Source organism: Anser anser (assembly GCF_964211835.1).
Source record: "Anser anser genome assembly, chromosome: 8".
Lineage (NCBI taxonomy): Eukaryota > Metazoa > Chordata > Aves > Anseriformes > Anatidae > Anser > Anser anser.
Window position 1 is genome coordinate 17,839,156 of NC_139728.1, and position 16,482 is coordinate 17,855,637.

General features: G+C 34.2%; 1 protein-coding gene across 11 annotated transcripts in view; it reads left to right on the forward strand.

The window, feature by feature from the left end:
* Positions 1-16,111, forward strand: part of TTLL7 (tubulin tyrosine ligase like 7) — a 73,278-nt gene extending 57,167 nt beyond the window's left edge. For 10 of the 11 annotated variants that reach the window (XM_083847256.1, XM_083847255.1, XM_083847258.1 and 7 more), the window contains 4 exons: positions 913-993; positions 6,086-6,246; positions 10,683-10,856; positions 14,179-16,111. In XM_083847256.1, the coding sequence (XP_083703382.1) occupies positions 913-993; positions 6,086-6,246; positions 10,683-10,856; positions 14,179-14,299 (537 nt within the window). In that variant the 3' untranslated portion in view covers positions 14,300-16,111. Of the gene's footprint in view, positions 1-912; positions 994-6,085; positions 6,247-10,682; positions 10,857-11,166; positions 11,286-14,178 lie in introns of all 11 variants that reach the window. The other variant, XR_014587648.1, reaches the window with a different exon arrangement.
* Positions 16,112-16,482: the final 371 nt, after the last annotated feature.

The following is a 16,482-nucleotide window of genomic DNA, read 5'->3' on the forward strand; positions in this document are numbered from 1 at the left end:
TAGAAATGTGTTGATTATGTCTCCAGTAACCTGTGTGACTACATCACAGTGGAAAGGAATTATATTGTCCTGTACTGATGGATGATTTAGGTCATTCTAGGAGACCGCATTCATAAGTAGCATGTTTAGTTTCTTCTTCCTAGAAGTAGAAATAAAATCCTTCATTAAATTTTCTCTCTCAGAAATGGGGAGTGTGTGTGTTTATTTATATATGGGAGCATGTGCGTTTGTATATGCACTCCATCTAGTGGTGCTTTTTAATACAACAGTAGCATGATTATAAATGCGCTTTCTTATTGCAGAATTCTCTTATGGCTTTAACCAGTTTTTGTTGGTAAATAATATTTCATCATGGAAGGAAACAGGTAATTGTATATTAGTTGTCAGTTAGGCAGAACTTGTCATAGGTCTAGAATACAATAGAAAGAAAAAATGAAAATTTTATGTTAATAGCTCAAGCTATTTTGTTAACAGACATCATAGAAGAATATTTCTCATTCACAGTATTGCAGTTCACGTGATCATTTATAGAAATTTTGAATGAATTGTTTTCAAAATATGTCTAATGTCCTTTACGAAGCAAAAAAAATATTATTTGATTTGATAAACAGTTATGCGTTATTGAACTCTTATTGCTGTACTGAAGGAATCACAACTGTGTCAGTCAAGACGAGCTTCTTTCTGCTTTGTAGTGTAGGACTTGAAAAATCAGGTAGAAAAGATGGTAGGATTAATTACAAATGTTCCCCCATATAAATTTGCAAATCTTTTCTATTTCTCTTAGAGAAAACTTTTCACAGGCATCTTAAATATGCACGCTTTTTAAGCATTAGGAATGTCTGTAAATAAAACGCCAGATTTCGATTGTTTCTATGCACATTTTTTTTATCTTGTGTTTTGCAATGACTACAGATAATGGATAATTGGAAACATCATAAAACAAAAGTGGCATCATATTGGTTGGTAAAACTGGATTCTGTAAAGCAACGAAAAGTAAGTGATACAGATTTCATTTTCTCAAGACTATCTGATGTAGATAAATAGAGGTGTGTCTACTGGTATTTAGCAGTAGCTGGGAGTGACTGGACATTACAATATTGGCTAGTATCATGAGCATATGTATGAATTAAGTCCATTGCAGGAAAAGATGATGCTCCATGTTTAGACAAACATAATTATCCTGAAATGTAATTGCAAATAAAATTCTTTAAAAATTAGGCTGGTGGAAGACGAGCAAACAAATGAACAATTAGTGCTGATTGATAAAGGTATTTCTGGTCTGAAATTACTGACTGGTTTATTAACACTCCCTTAGAACTAGTAATATTGAACTTGATTATTTGGATCTTTGACCCACACCATTAGAACAGGTCATATTAAAAAATAAAAATAAAAAAATTGTGCCTGCCAAGCAAAGATTATTATCATTGTTAGTGTTCAACTACCTGGTTTAGTCTTTCAAAAGCTAATTAGATTTGTTTACCATTCTGTCTTCACATATCTGCTATCTAGTAGCTAGCATTGTACATAGTACCTAAACAATTTTTAATCTGTTTAAAAATTGACATGCTGTAGTATGTCAGTCATATCTATATGTCATAACATACGTCAGTCAAAATCATCTTCCCAGTGTAACAGTCATTTTCCTTAATGTAGAAGAAATTTTATTTGAGAGTATTGTTAATACTTTGGTGACCCTGAAGCACTATTTGGGTCTTTCTCTGTCTCAGTCACTGCCACATTATGTGGATTAGCATATCTGTTCCAGGCATTTAATCTCTGTATTTCTCAGTTTCACAATCTATTTTTATAGACCATAAAAGAAAGCAACTTAATCAAAATGCTGCACACATGATAAATATTATCGTTGGAAAAGGTTGGTCGATTATTATGGAGCAAAAGAACAATTTTGGGTCCTCATCTCAACTTTTATAAAATCAGCACTATGATCCTCAGTCTTTCGAATTGTATCTTATTCAACATGGCATTAAATGCTTTTATTTTCATACTGGACAGAGAAAACGTTAATTTAATTTGATGTCATATGATAGAAAAATATTTGACTATTCCAGTTAAATTATCAAGTTCAGATATTAAGGGGAATATGTATCTATACAGTCTTTTAAAACTAAATTAGACATGACAAACTTGACAATGTAGGAGGCTATAACTTAACCAAAATTATTCTTTAACTGTGTCAAGTGGCAACAATATAACAGCAGAATTCTTTCTTGTGCCATTGACTGGAATCAGTAGAGCAACTATTGGCTGAAATTGTGTAATTTTCATTGGCTGAAATTGTGTAATTTTTTGATTCATACCTAGAAATTTTCTGCCTAATAGTCCTTTGCTTAAAATGATCTAATTTTAATTACAGGAAAGAGTGTTGCAATCCCAATATACATGCACATAAGTCTTTATTACTGTGCGCATGTGGCAGCTGTAGCCTTTAGTCCAAATCCGGAGAGAGGCTTAGTGAGGGCTTTTAGAAAATGGTCATATGGAGGAAGGGCTGCTGGGAAGAGGGAGGGAGGAGAGGTGGGAGGAAAGGACAGAGAGACAGATACATAGCTAACAGGGCCCAAAATGCACATTGTGGATATGCAGTGGGGATCTCATTTTCAGCAGAAATCTTTGGGGCAGTTGGAGATGTGTTGCCAGAATTGCCTCCTTTAATCTATGCAGCCATGAGTGTGGGTAGGAGTTGCCAGATGGGGCCCCTCACTGCAGCTGAGATACAGGGCTTTCCAAGAGGACTGGTTAAGGTGTCTTTTTTTTTCTCTTTTTTCTTTTTTTCCCCCCTCCTTCTTTCTCCCCGGTCTGTCTCCTCTTTCCACCCTTTTCTCTCATTCCTGTTTTCTCTTTTTCTCCTCTTTTTTCTTCTCTTACTATATATATATTTTTTCCTTCTTGTCAGAATTTTATCCTGTAAGCATTATTTCAGAAAGTCTACAATAAAAGGGTAGTATTGTCCTTTATTTGACTGACAGTCATGTAAAGCCAAGGGCACATTAACAAAGTCAAAATCATACAGGTTGATTTGCCAGGTCATTAGTAAAAACTTACTTTAGTAAAAACTACACAACCAGAAATGTGGATTTCCTTGCTGTTCTTGTGAGGACATCTTTTACAACCTGGGAGACTTAATAATTCCTGAAGCACTAATGGGCTCTTCATCTTTGGTTGCACTGGTAATAATTTTTTTAAAACTGTTTTTAACCTCAATCCCTTCAAGCATTCAGACAGTTATTCTTAGAAGGGTAGTTTATAAAAATGGATTAACTTTGACAATGACATTGCAGCTCAGGACTGTCAAATGTGTAAGCTTTTGTTGATTTGGAAGAAGCATGTTTTATATTCCAGTGGGGTGGGTAAAGCAGAAGAGAGCTCAAGGTGAAGAATATTTATGCAAGTAAGGAATCTATCTCAAAGGTACTTTCCGTAACTTTGTGAAATACAAAACAGAAACTCAATCCCCTTCACTGTACTTTAGAATAACTGTGAAACTCTAAAACACGAGGAGAAAATACCTGGGCAATACACTAGATTTCACAGTGTTCATACCTGACAGCTCTATTTTCTTAAGTATTATTCTACGTGATGTAGAAAAATTAAAATCCTGCTCATATTCTCAGTGTCTAATGTTATGACATTACAGCAGAGGTAAAGGATGCATTTAGAAGAAAGTTGAGAGTATTCCAATGAAATCAATGCATTCTAAAATGAAATTTAGACTCCCAAGACTTTTAGGAAAAGGAGACTTCTGTATGGAAGGAGTTGTGACTGTTTTGTTTTGCATCACTTTATATAATTTCTTTCAAATGTGTTTTGATGGTTACCAGAGGGTCTGTACATCTTGTTTTGAATGTACTCTTTTATAACATCTTGTTCTGTTACGTCTAAATAATTGGTTATGTTGATGATGCAAATTAACGTAAACAGAAAGATGAAGGCAATCTAGGGATATTAGCTCAGAAAAGGGGGGCAGTAGTTTCCATAAGTTCCAGCCCTTGTGCAATGCCTTGTCTCTTTTTCTTAAATGGATGATTGAGGCTGTGTTTGCAAATTAAGAACAATTAACTGAGATGATTTCCCCTCTGGCATGCTGGCAATGTCAACACAGTAAAAACAGAACAGAAGATTTTTTTTCCCGTGTTACCTGGCAGTCTGCAGCTTTGCTTTAAGATGCAAGGTTCTGTCTTTAGTTTTTGTTAACTCCAGGTGCTAAAGTAAAAGAAGGGGGCTGCACATTTAATATCATACTTCATAGTACGTGTCTTTTAGACTAGTGAGTTAGAGAGTTATATTCCATGGAATTGTTCTGTTTTACCCATGGAGACAAATGACAATTAGTCAATGTAGCATTGCAAAAAAAGGTATAGTTGACCCTTTATGTAATTTAGGGACTTTAGTGGCCATTTTTGTGGGTAAGTCTTAGGCAGGGGAGGGGAGGCACAAAGGAAAGGCTGCCTGATGAGCATTAAGGCAAGTAGGGTCATGCTGTTAAGAGAATGTCTGAAAATCCAGATTCTTCCTACAAGTGTGGGGCAGTCCAAAAATGGATATAGCTCCTGCAGTCACTAAATGGGATCACTTTCCTTAGTGTATAATGTACTACTCTTTCTATCTCACTCTTTGGGAGGAAGAGATCATGGGCATGCTTTTAGTGTTAGACACCTGCATTCATAAAGATTCCCAACAGAGTGGACAGCATTATATTCCCATTGAGTAATTGCGTGCATGGAATTAGCAGAAGGCCTATACATGCAGACAATCCTAGGTCTTCAAAAAAGACCTTAAATAAAATGTAAATGACATATTTCATTATCAAGCACTTACAGGTTTTCTGCCCACTAAGCTCTGTACTGTAAACTGTTACTGTGTCCCTGCAAGCATTTTGTTTATTTTTTGCTTTGTTTTGTTAGTTTTGTCTAATAATTCTATTTATGAACAACAGTTTGCTATGCAGGACCAAAAAAATTGAAATTCTACACTACTGTTTTTACTAAATCTCCTTCACCTTTTGAGAGTCAGATATTCAACCATATGAATCCATTTGTCATACACATCTGACAGTTTCCTGGGAAAATATCGAGTGTATAGAGTGCCAGTGAGGGGCCTAAGTACTACTTCAGTATTCTGGAAAGTACTACTTCCTATTCCTGTTTTTTGTGACAGTATCTAAATAAACAGAAGTCAAGGTGCTCTGCAGCCTGTTTCCCTCCAGGGACTATGGAGGAAACTTAAAAGACTTAAGAGAACTTACAGATGTAAAAACAAGTGTGATGAATCCCACCTTCGTGTCCCAGTTCAGTGGGGTGTGCAAAGGTGTATCAAAGAGGAATCTGATGAGTTGGATGTACAACTGCCTATGAGTGTCTGAGTAGCTAAGACTTCCTGGATAAAAACTCTGCTCCACTGAATGCAGCTTAGAAGCTTCTTTTCTTTTCTCAACATCTTTACACATTTGCATGTAAATATATTAAATTATATTAAATGTATATAATAAATCTCTTTAATTTCTATAAACAATAATGTTTTAAAAATCTTCCTGTTTCTTTTTCCTTATTTATTTCGCTACCCTGTTTACTGCTAAACCAAAATAGTTTGATCTAGGGTAATGCTGAGTTTCAATGGATATTAAACCAAAAGCAGGTTTAGCTTTTCAGGACATTCTAGTTCTTATAAAGTAGCTGGTATTTTAAAAAGGGAGGGGGAAAAGAAGAAGAGATAATCTTCAAGTATATAATATTTGGGTTGTTAATTATGTTGCTTTTAGTCTTTAATTGCATCCATTTTTGTTTCCTTTTAAATGTTTTTTGTCATTTAAACTAGCTAGTATTCAACAGACTAAAAAAAAATAGGAAAGCAATAAAAATAAAACATTTTGATTTAGTTTTCCGAAATGTTATTGACAGAAAAAGCGTCTCATAAAAATTTGCTGATGAATGCACAGAAATGAAATGTAGATGTGTGAGAATTTATAGCTATGCAGTCAGCTGTGTGTGCAGTGAATCAGAGAACAGTTGGTTTTAGGTTTTGCAATCTGCCTTTGCTTTGACTTGATTCAAGTACTCTTTCTTAGCTTTTGGATATAGTCAAGACAAGTGTTCGTGCAGTCCTCCAGCATGTCTGGAAGGCTCCAGACATTGAAAACTTACATCTGTACCGTCTCTTTAACCGTGTATTTAATCGCTTACTTTGGAGCCATGGTCAAGGCCTGTGGAACTGTTTCTGTAATTCAGGGTAAGCCCATTTTACTTATTATTTTAATCTTCTTCATAATTTCACAGCTACAAACAATGATGGCATACTTTGCTGCTCATTTTCATTCAAGAGAATGCTGTAATACATTGAACTTGTTTTAAAACAACATACAGTATAATCAGAAATCTAATAATCTAGGCTAACCGTTTCAGTAATGGAACAGGACATCTAGTAAGGTTTCTACAAAGATAATAATCTAAGGAAATAAACTAATTTTCAGAACAGCTGAGCTTTTGTTTGACTCTTTCAATTGGATACTCCACAATTTTTAGGCGTCTGGCCTGCACTGTCGAATGTGGATTTACCCTATACAAAATCATAATTATCTTAAGACTTGCAAGGGAAAAATTCGGTCACAGGTGCAGCTGATATCTCTTGCCAAAAGCAATATCTGTTTTGTGATTTACAAATAATGAGTTTGAATTTTTGTGCTTGATTACATTTGCTGTTTCACACACTGGTGGGTATTTAAGTATATGCAGACCAGGAAACATGCGCACTGAGGTAAGCAGATGGTTTTGGTTTGGGTTGCAAATAAAAATTTTTAATGGAGAGAAAAAGGATGAGGCCGTATTTTAAAAGTCCAGTATCCTGTACTTCAAAATGTACATTCCTGAAATCAATGGCATTCATGTAAGGACAGATCTAGAGAAACAGATAATTGGTATAATAAAGCAATCTCCCCTCCAAACTTCTTGATAAAATGAAAATATGAATGTGTAAATATAAAATATATTGCATACAAAAAGACATTTTCTCTGTCAATATATACAACGTATAAAGTACAGGATGGGTTTTGAGTAGCTTGCATAAGGTATTTTAAGATATTAAATAAAAATTAACTGCAAGAAGCACACATAGTGTGCTGATGGCTATTGTATGTACAAAGGAATCAGCTTAACATATTCTTCACTTATAGTCATTTGTCGTAGGTAGAGAATGCATGTAGTGCACTTGTCAATTGTCTCCCGACAGAACAGAAAAATGTGCTAACAATAATGAGGGATCTGAGAGTATCCAAAAAGTCATCAGTTTGTTTGTTTGTTTCTTTTACTATGATCTTCTTCATTGTAGAAGGTTTGTTTTTGTGTGAGCTGTTAAGTCTTTTTTTTTTTTTTTTTCACTGACATGGGCTGTGGGAACATGCAGATAATGTCAGTCCTAAGACTTGCTAGAGGTAGCTATTGGGAATGCAGCATGTTCCAAAAGTTTTAAACATGGAGTGAGAAAAAGCTGTGTTTCCAATCGAAAGTTTCCATGTTTCCAAGCTAAAATGTTTCCTTTGCATAATCCTCAACAGCTGCAGGGGCTCTTCTTCATGCCAAAAGAGGTGTGTGAATTCTTGAGTCAAAGTTCAATTTCTGTTGTCATAAAATATTATAAATACTTTCTCTTTCAATAATGCTGTTACTATTTTGAATCTTATTTTTGGTGTGCCCTTTTGCAGACCTTCTAATATGCATGAAAATTTTCAGATTTTTTTTCCTCTACAACTATTTCTTTTTGTTAAAAACAATGAACAATTCAATTATTCACTTGGCTCAGAAGAACAGTCTTTGAGCCAGCAGAAGAGTTCAATGAAGAGTAGGATTTCACATCTAGCAATGTCTTTGTACATGCAGAACAAGACTCAGCTGACTACAGAATGGAGCTAAATTCTTTGACAAATATCAAATTCCTTGTAAGAGGAGTTCTCTGTAAAATTTCTAAAAAATACTGTAAAAATAATATACAAATACTCAGTATTTGTAGAGATCACTCCACAAGTAATATACCTAGTACAAAATTCACAGAAGTAAGCAAACCAAAAGGATGTTTGTACCTCGTCAGTAGGCTGTTTATTCAGTTGCAAGCATCACTCTTGCCATGTAATCCTCAACACAGACCTTAAGACGACCCTGTAGCAGAGGCCAGCTTCTCATCAGTTGTCCTTAGCATTAATTGTGTCATTTGAAAGAACAGATTGGAATAAACGTAGGGCACATGTAGATTCTGGGGACGGGTGTTGGGAAGGAGTATTAGCGTGCTAATTAAGAAACAACACAAGTATGTGAAAATATATCAAGCAATATGGCACTTTCACTATTAATAATATGTATGTCTCCAGAGAACAGAGGTCATAGCCTCTTGCAGTTAGTTCTCTGCTAGGCACATGTTATTTTAGTAAAAAGAACGGACAAAGAAACAAAGAAAACCTCAGTGAAATAACCTTGATGTAGATGGTTTCATAAAGCTACAGTTGTTTTACTTTATAGTAAACAAATAAAATTAATAATAGAAAACTGGTAGAACCAGTTGACTTCAGATGGTTTTAAAAAGAATGAGATGTAATTGACAATATTGCACAACCAAGCCTAATACTCTCCTCTGGATCTAGTGAGTGCTCAATTATTTCTTACTCATGTACGGAAACTAAAGCTACAGCATAACAAATAAACTGCTTCCTTGGGTAACAGTACTCCAGTCCTTATTGACTGCAGGATAACGGAGTATGAACTGAATCTGTGTAGCATATAGAGGAGATTGCACAGACACACATATGTGTGAATTTTAATGAGATTTCATATAGATTTCCAAATATCAGTCTTTGTTTGGTAATTGTATATCACTGTGGTCATAGTCAGCCGTAATTATAGCAGGCCACATATTCCTCTTCACTGATAAAATCCCTCATAACTGTCGGAAAGTGATTATAGACCTCAAAGCCCAGAGTTTAAGAAATTTATCAGGAGAGTTTTCTAGCAAGAGATTTTGGAGATTTATAGGTTAAATTAGAATATAATTATGTGCAACACTGTGAATCTGGTGAATGAATGTAATACTTAGAACTTCATCTTGCTGCTTCCACCAGATGTCACGTAGTGGAGGAAAGAATGAAGACAGTAGATTAATTTTCACATAATAGCAAATGTGAAAATTTCATGGACAGGAAACAATACTGAGAAAAATACATTAAAGAAAGCAGTAATTCCTGAAGTAGTATAATTATTCTGCTTATTAAATAAACAGATTTGATGCCTTAGAAACCATATTACTTAATTCATTATATGGTTAAGAATTAAGGAGAAAAATGCTTCTCTAACTTTAAAATTGTGTGTGCAGTAGCAATTCTGTAGGACTGAACGGTTTCAGCTCAAACATACTACTTAGACTAGGGATCCAGGCTAAAAAATCAGTTAGATAAACATACAACTTATGTTTTGGACATTAATGTTCACAATTGCATCATAATACAGTGTAATTTTAAAAATCTCATTAGGATGAAGTAGACATGCTGGTTCTTTGATATGTACTAAAATCCAGCGTTTTAAGAAGAAACTTCTTACCTCAGGGATGCAAAATCTACTACTGATCTCAGTGGGACAAGACTAAATCATCCTGGATGCTATGCTGAACCCCAAAAATGGATGCAGCAAATTTTCCTCACTCTGTGAAGTGGTTCTTTCATAACCAAATAAAAAACCTCAAGCTTACAAGCCATCTGTGCTACTAGATAATGTTTTGATGGAAAAAAAGGTCTTCGCAGGGACCATGTTGCCTTTAGAACATATATTATGGTCTGTAATCTGGTAAGATTTCTGCACTGAACATAACATAAATACAAACACAGGTGTTAATGGGTACACAGAACTATTTTTGTCTTCTGGGATAAAACATCCCTGGCTCACATTGGTATGGTACGTGTTTTTTTGTTTACCTTTAATAATAATATTATGAAAGAGAAATGGCTCTTTAAGGAAACAAAAGTATTCTGGTCCACATTTCAAAAAAGAACGCTTCTGTAGATATACCTCACAAGTTGCACTTAATGGTAGAAGACCACCGCCATTTCATAATAGAAAAAGACCAACCCCATATGAGCAGGTGGAACAATAAGTAGTATTTTAATGACTAAACTTAGAAACTTTCCTCTTATGATTATTTGGGTAAGAAAGAGCACGTACTAATCTCCTTTATATTCTTTTAGTATTTGCTTCTTCTTAGTATCATGAACTTAAAATAAAAGTAAAGATTATTAATCTGTGTAGATGTTTAGAAATAACACATTACTCATTAATTTCGTTAATATCACATCATATTTGCATTCAGGTTGTAGCCTGTTTAAAAATTGTATTTTTTGTCATTCCTGTTGTAAGACACCATATATAATTATGTGACAGTAAATCTTTACGTGCTAAACCTAAGTAATGGCCCTATAAATACTTAAGGAATACACCAAATGAAAAGTGACTTGTGGACATTTCACATATGAAGATTAAATTTTTAACATGTGTTTTGGACTCTCTTTTCCTGTAAACAGGCAAGTTCATGCATTTTCTTTTGTTCCTTTATTGTTAAATCTGATATAAAGCAGTAAAGCTCTCAGATTGCAGTCTGCGGCAGAAAACATGAAGTCGTGTCTGTTTCCATAACAGGAGCTCTTGGGAAACCATATTCAGTAAAAGTGCAGAGGTGGTGACTCCTGAGCAACTCCAGTGTTGCCAACGGATAGTACAGCTTTGTAAACACTGCCTACTAGTGGTTTACAAATATTCATCGGGCTCCAGAGGATCATTGACTGGAATTAGCCCCAGCTGGGATGATACAAGGTATGTATTTCAATGTTCTCATTCAAAATTATGATTAAAGATAATATTGCTGTTACTGCTACACTTCCCTTTAAGCCTCATTCACTAAGTATTAAAAAAGGGGGGGGCAGTAAACCCCAACATTTCCCCTGGTCCTTGCTTCTTTCATTCTAAGCTCTCTAGCTCACTCATGAAATGCGATGAAGAAATTTGCTATATAGCATTTGTGTGAAACTACCCTTATTAAAGTCTTGATTGCCTACTGCCTAAGTAGCTGCAGCAGAGGCTTTCTGTAAAGCGAACTGAAAATTTCCTTTCTTCCGCTCCTCAGATCCCTCAAAGTCAGTGATTCCAGATTTGCATTCTTAGAAGTATCCTAACATGTATGATACTTCTGGCTTCACATGCGCAGTGGGATGCTATAGGGGCACAACTCCAGCCAAGGGTCAGGTAAGTGCCATCTGATTTACTGTATTGCACAGTTTTGCAAAGTTGACTTCCAAAACCTACAGTTTTAAAGCTTTATTATTTCATCTCACATAGCATAAATATATTTTCAAACCTTGCAAAACAGCATCATATAGTAAAAAAGAAAAAAAATATTTGGCACTTACCTGATTCTGCATTGGCTGGTTTAGTTCTCCTACCGGATACAATAAGGATTATATTGTCAGTGTAGGGATTACTGGAAATGCTCCAACTGTGGGAGTTGATGATCTCTAATTCAACAGTCTTAGATGGAAAATTAAATGTAAGTTTCAAATTACTTAGGTTCCGATTTCTATCCATAATGGCAATTTGAATTATTATGTATATAAACTTACAAATGCTTTGTTTATATAAAGCATCTTACAGACACTATATCATAGAAGGGCTTTATGAGTTAAATACCATGTGAAAAGTGAACCTTTGATATATTATCTGTTAAATTTATGTTATGACTTAATTGTGTACTTGGTATATCTCAGGCTGGTTATTTGATACACTGAACGCATTTGTTACTGTCATATGAATCTTAAGGCGATCTAACATAATTTAAAACCACCTAGAAACTGAATTTGGTCGTAGCAAAAGTAGAAGTATCTTAGTCACAAAACAAATCATATTCAATATTAACGTCTACTGAGCTGTTGCAGGAATATGGTAAAGTCATTTAGCCTAGTAAAGAGTAGAAAATCTTCAGGCTTGAAGTTTTTATTGCTTTTACTGTTAATACTGCAGAAAATTTTTCGTCATAACCAACCGCAAACTATTCAAACTGATCAGATGAGATTACTCTTATGTACTGCAGCTAGCAATCTTGCATTTGGAAAGCAGTGAAGTGGATGATCCAACAGGACTTTTTCATCTCTGGTTTCTGTGTTTATTTTGACACTGAATGGAAGTTTGTTCATAACTTCAGAGGCTAGAGGAATCTAGGATTTGTTATGTCCTGGATAATGATATTTCTTCAGCAGTGTGGTGGCATGACAACTCTGACTGAAGTTAATGGCTTTATATTAATCTCCATCTCTACTATGTATAAAGCAACATGCTAGTTAACCATGATATTCTGAATCTGTAAAATGAAAGTATGTGTGGAAATAAATGCTCTTGCCCATGGTGCCTGCCCCACAATGTGTAAGACAGTGAACTTTTTTTTCTAGAAATGGGAGAACCACAGTACTATTTCACTTTCCATCATCTAGGTTTCTGTTTCTAAATTATGTAAGAAACTGCACGACTACCAACAGTTTTCTTGAGTGACAGGAAAATTGTGTGAAGTGCAAGAGATCATAGTATAATTTAATAAATGTACAAGAAGTTAATTTTATCAAGACTTTATAAAATCTAATTTGAAGAACTTCCTTTGTTTTTTTTTTCTGACCAGAAAACTTTTTTTTTTTTTAAAGGTTTGTGTTGATGACTAAAGGCTTCACAGTTAGCAAATAGATACCTCTTTATTTAGGAAAATAGATTTCTATGTGGAGAGGGAAAAAAGCTATGAAAACGGAGTTCTTTTTGCACTTTCTGGATTTGTTCTCAGTTCCAGATCCTAACTGTAAATCCACTGTATGTGATGAAGAGATTAAAGTAGTAATGTAAATGTGCGTTAATGTATTTTTTTCTCACAAAATTAAGTATAAATAAAACAACAGACCTCAAAAAAATATACAAAAACCTCATTTAAATAATAGCTGAAAAATAAACTGTGCAAAAAGCCAGACTTTTCTCATTTTTGATAAATTCACCCATGTTTCAAAATTTAAGAAATGAGGAAAAATACCATCTACTGCTAGATCCTTACAGCTTGCTAAGTAACCTTATGGAGTATTCTTAGAGAAGCATCAGAACTGTTCACTTTAAGATCAAGCAAATGTAGGACTCAGTCTGCTGAGGTAGTGAACTGTCAAGCTCACCAACAACCCATACCAAATCACACTTTTTTTGGTAAATTTTTGAAAAAATGAATTGGTGATAATAACATTTGATAATAACACGTGACTGGTAGGATCAGTGTTTTAACTTATTCGTCATTAATCAGTATGATTCACCAGAATGATGCAACATTTTTAAAGCAATAATTTATACAACGTGTTACACTAATCCATCCTAACACTGACATCATTCATTAGGAACCTCTGATTTAGTGTGGATGTTATTTCTGCACACTTACTGTATTCATATGTACTCATACTTCTGCAACTACTAGGAAATGATAACATGAAACAGATTTAAGAATAAATATTAGACATGATAAATTTTTTTTGTAGTATTATGTAAGATACGTGCTATATAACTGCCTGAATTTTAAAGGATAAATAGTCACTGATGTGACTTACTATGCTGTAGCATCATTGTTTCTTGTTTTACTAGAGTGGTGATGATAGCATGTGTACTTTTAGGGAATTAGAACAGGAAACCAAAACTGAATAATTCTATTTTTTTCCTCTAATAAATGTTTTCTTAGAACTTTACTTTTAATAACATAGTTAACAACAACTGCAGTTTTTACCCAATTTAAATTGAGCAAGTAGTACTATAATAACAGAGAACAAAGCATGAAATGTTAATGTTTGATAGTAGTGTTGCACAGAATACCATTGTTTAATTTACCTTCTTGCTTTAAGAAGACTGGCAAGATACTTGGTTGTAATATGACATCCTGAAATTTTGCTAAGACTCTCTCTGACCTTAAGATCTGTTTTCTGAGTCAGTTAATGCCTAGTGCTCTGTATGTTTTATAAGTAGTGCTTATTGCACATATTTTCCTACATACAACAATTACAGGGTATGGCTCTTAATTCTTTCACTCTTGAATGTTATGTGTAAATTCGGCTGTGTTTTTCTATATCATTTCTAGGTGTTTGTTGCCAGGACCTTCACAGTTCATCACGAAATCATCCTCGTCCAACCTTAGCTGCAGTTCATCTGGAATGCCTCGCCCTAACATTTTGTTCACACACAGATATAGTCACTTGTGAAGCAAAAGAAAAGTTACTTTTCTTTGTAAATAATAGCACTCCATTTTTTTTTTCAATTTGTCACAATTTGTCATGGAGCTAAATGCAAGCACTGTTATCATAATATGGTAGTTAATATATAACATTTAGCTGAAAAACTACTGTAAAAGCATAGCTTTTCTGGAAGCATAATAAACCTTGTTAAGCTGTTTACACACATTTGAATGTGTAGATCTTGCTAGGTTTATAAGTAATTCCTACTAGAAATGTTATTTTTGCTGCAGAATATAGAAATGAAATTGATCTTGAAGATCCTATTACAGTGTTACATTATTTTGTATGTACAATACTTTGACTTGAATATTATTTATTGTAAAGTATACTATTTATTGTCTCAAATGTAATTGATCCTTTAACTAGACAGATGATTAAAAAAATGTAGTAGAACAGTAAAACTGTAATAATTATTAAAAATAATCTGATAATTTCTTGGACATGTTTAAAATAATCCCCCAAACTCTGTAAGCCAAACCTGAAACAGATATCTTTTTTCATTTCTCCTCTGAAATTATGGGTCCTGCTTAGTGCTTTTACTTTTCTTAAAGGACATGGCATAGTATCTTTTAGTCAAAGTGAAGGCATTCTTTATGCAAATAGTAAAAATTTCAGTTCATGCATTCAGTTTCTAATTGGATTTTTGTAATAAAACAGAAGCCAATATTTGTTAACTAGCTTTCATTCACATTACCTATGGCCTGTGCCTTTAAGTTTCCTTTGGGAGCAAGCAGTCACCTACAACTTGTGCAAGCATGCATAGTGGATAGGTTTTCTGTTTTACTACACAAGTGGTAAAGCAGACATTTTTAGGAAATACTGCAGCTATAATTTATTATTTCAACCTTATACTAATTGGTTTGCTGTAGTTTTTAGCATACAATCCAGTACATACTGTAGAATGTGTTGTTTAACTAGACAGTATTTTCTAGACTTGTTGACACCTTTAAATGTTGGAAATATAATTCAGTTGAAAGCTCTCATTCAGATTCAGCTTCCTCGGCCTGGCTGAAGGGCACAAAAAGAAACTGAGCCAGAACAGGAACACAACAGGACTTGTAACCTGAAAGCATCATTCAGGTTTTCTACATATACCCTTTCATCTCATTCAGCATTGCGCCATAGAAGCCTTATTCGTTACATAAATAATTATTAAAAAAAAACCAAACAGCTAATCTAGATTTAAAATTATTATTATTTTTTAAACTGAGTAAAGAACAGATTAGTAGGTATTTACCAAAGACTTGTTTACTTTCTAATAATGTAACCTGGAAACTTGTTTGTAAATTACTAATGTATTTTAGGTATACGTTAAAAAATAATTTAGGGGGGTTAATTGACCTCAGGAGAAGTATATTAGAGGTTTTTGATATCCAGAAATTTATGAGAAATTTATGAGAAATTTAAGAGACTTAAGAGATTTGAGACTGAAGTTGTCTGGAATTTAATTTTTTTAAATCTTAGTCATAGTATATATATCAAATTGGGAATTCTGGTGAGATTTTTGATGCCTGTGCTGTAGTGCCTCAGCTGTAGAACTGCAAGATACAAGATAGCAAGACTATTTGTAAACAATTAAAAAAAAGACAAAACAACAACACAAAACATAGATTAGCCGGATATAAGCAGTCTTCTAGTCTGGTAAAAATCTTTTTCATTCTCATGGTAATACTAATTTAGTAATACAGTATGTTCACATTAATTGTGTATATTTCCTTTGATCCATATTGAAAAAGCATATTATGATTATCTGTAACACCTAATAAAAGCTGTAAATCCTCTCTTCCTGGGGCAGGCTTCCACTGTATTCTGCTTTTGGCATGAGGGGGGAAACACAGCTTCAACCCACCTTGCCCTACTCAAACAGAATCCTTTGACAGCGGGTTCACATGACTTTTTCTTTTTAAACTGCTTCTGATAAGTATTCTCAGAGGCCTGTGCTGGGACAGGCCGATCTGTACTGAGCAGTCTGCCAGCTGAAAGAAGGGTACCAAGTATACCTGTGTGGTACAGACATACAGAAGAAAGGTATTTAGTATGTACAAAAGTGGACCAGATGGTTGATTTATGTCTGATGTTGTTTCATTTATTTCCGATAACCTTTCCTAGACTAGTAGAGTATTCCTAATAGTGCGTGAATCAATACTTAT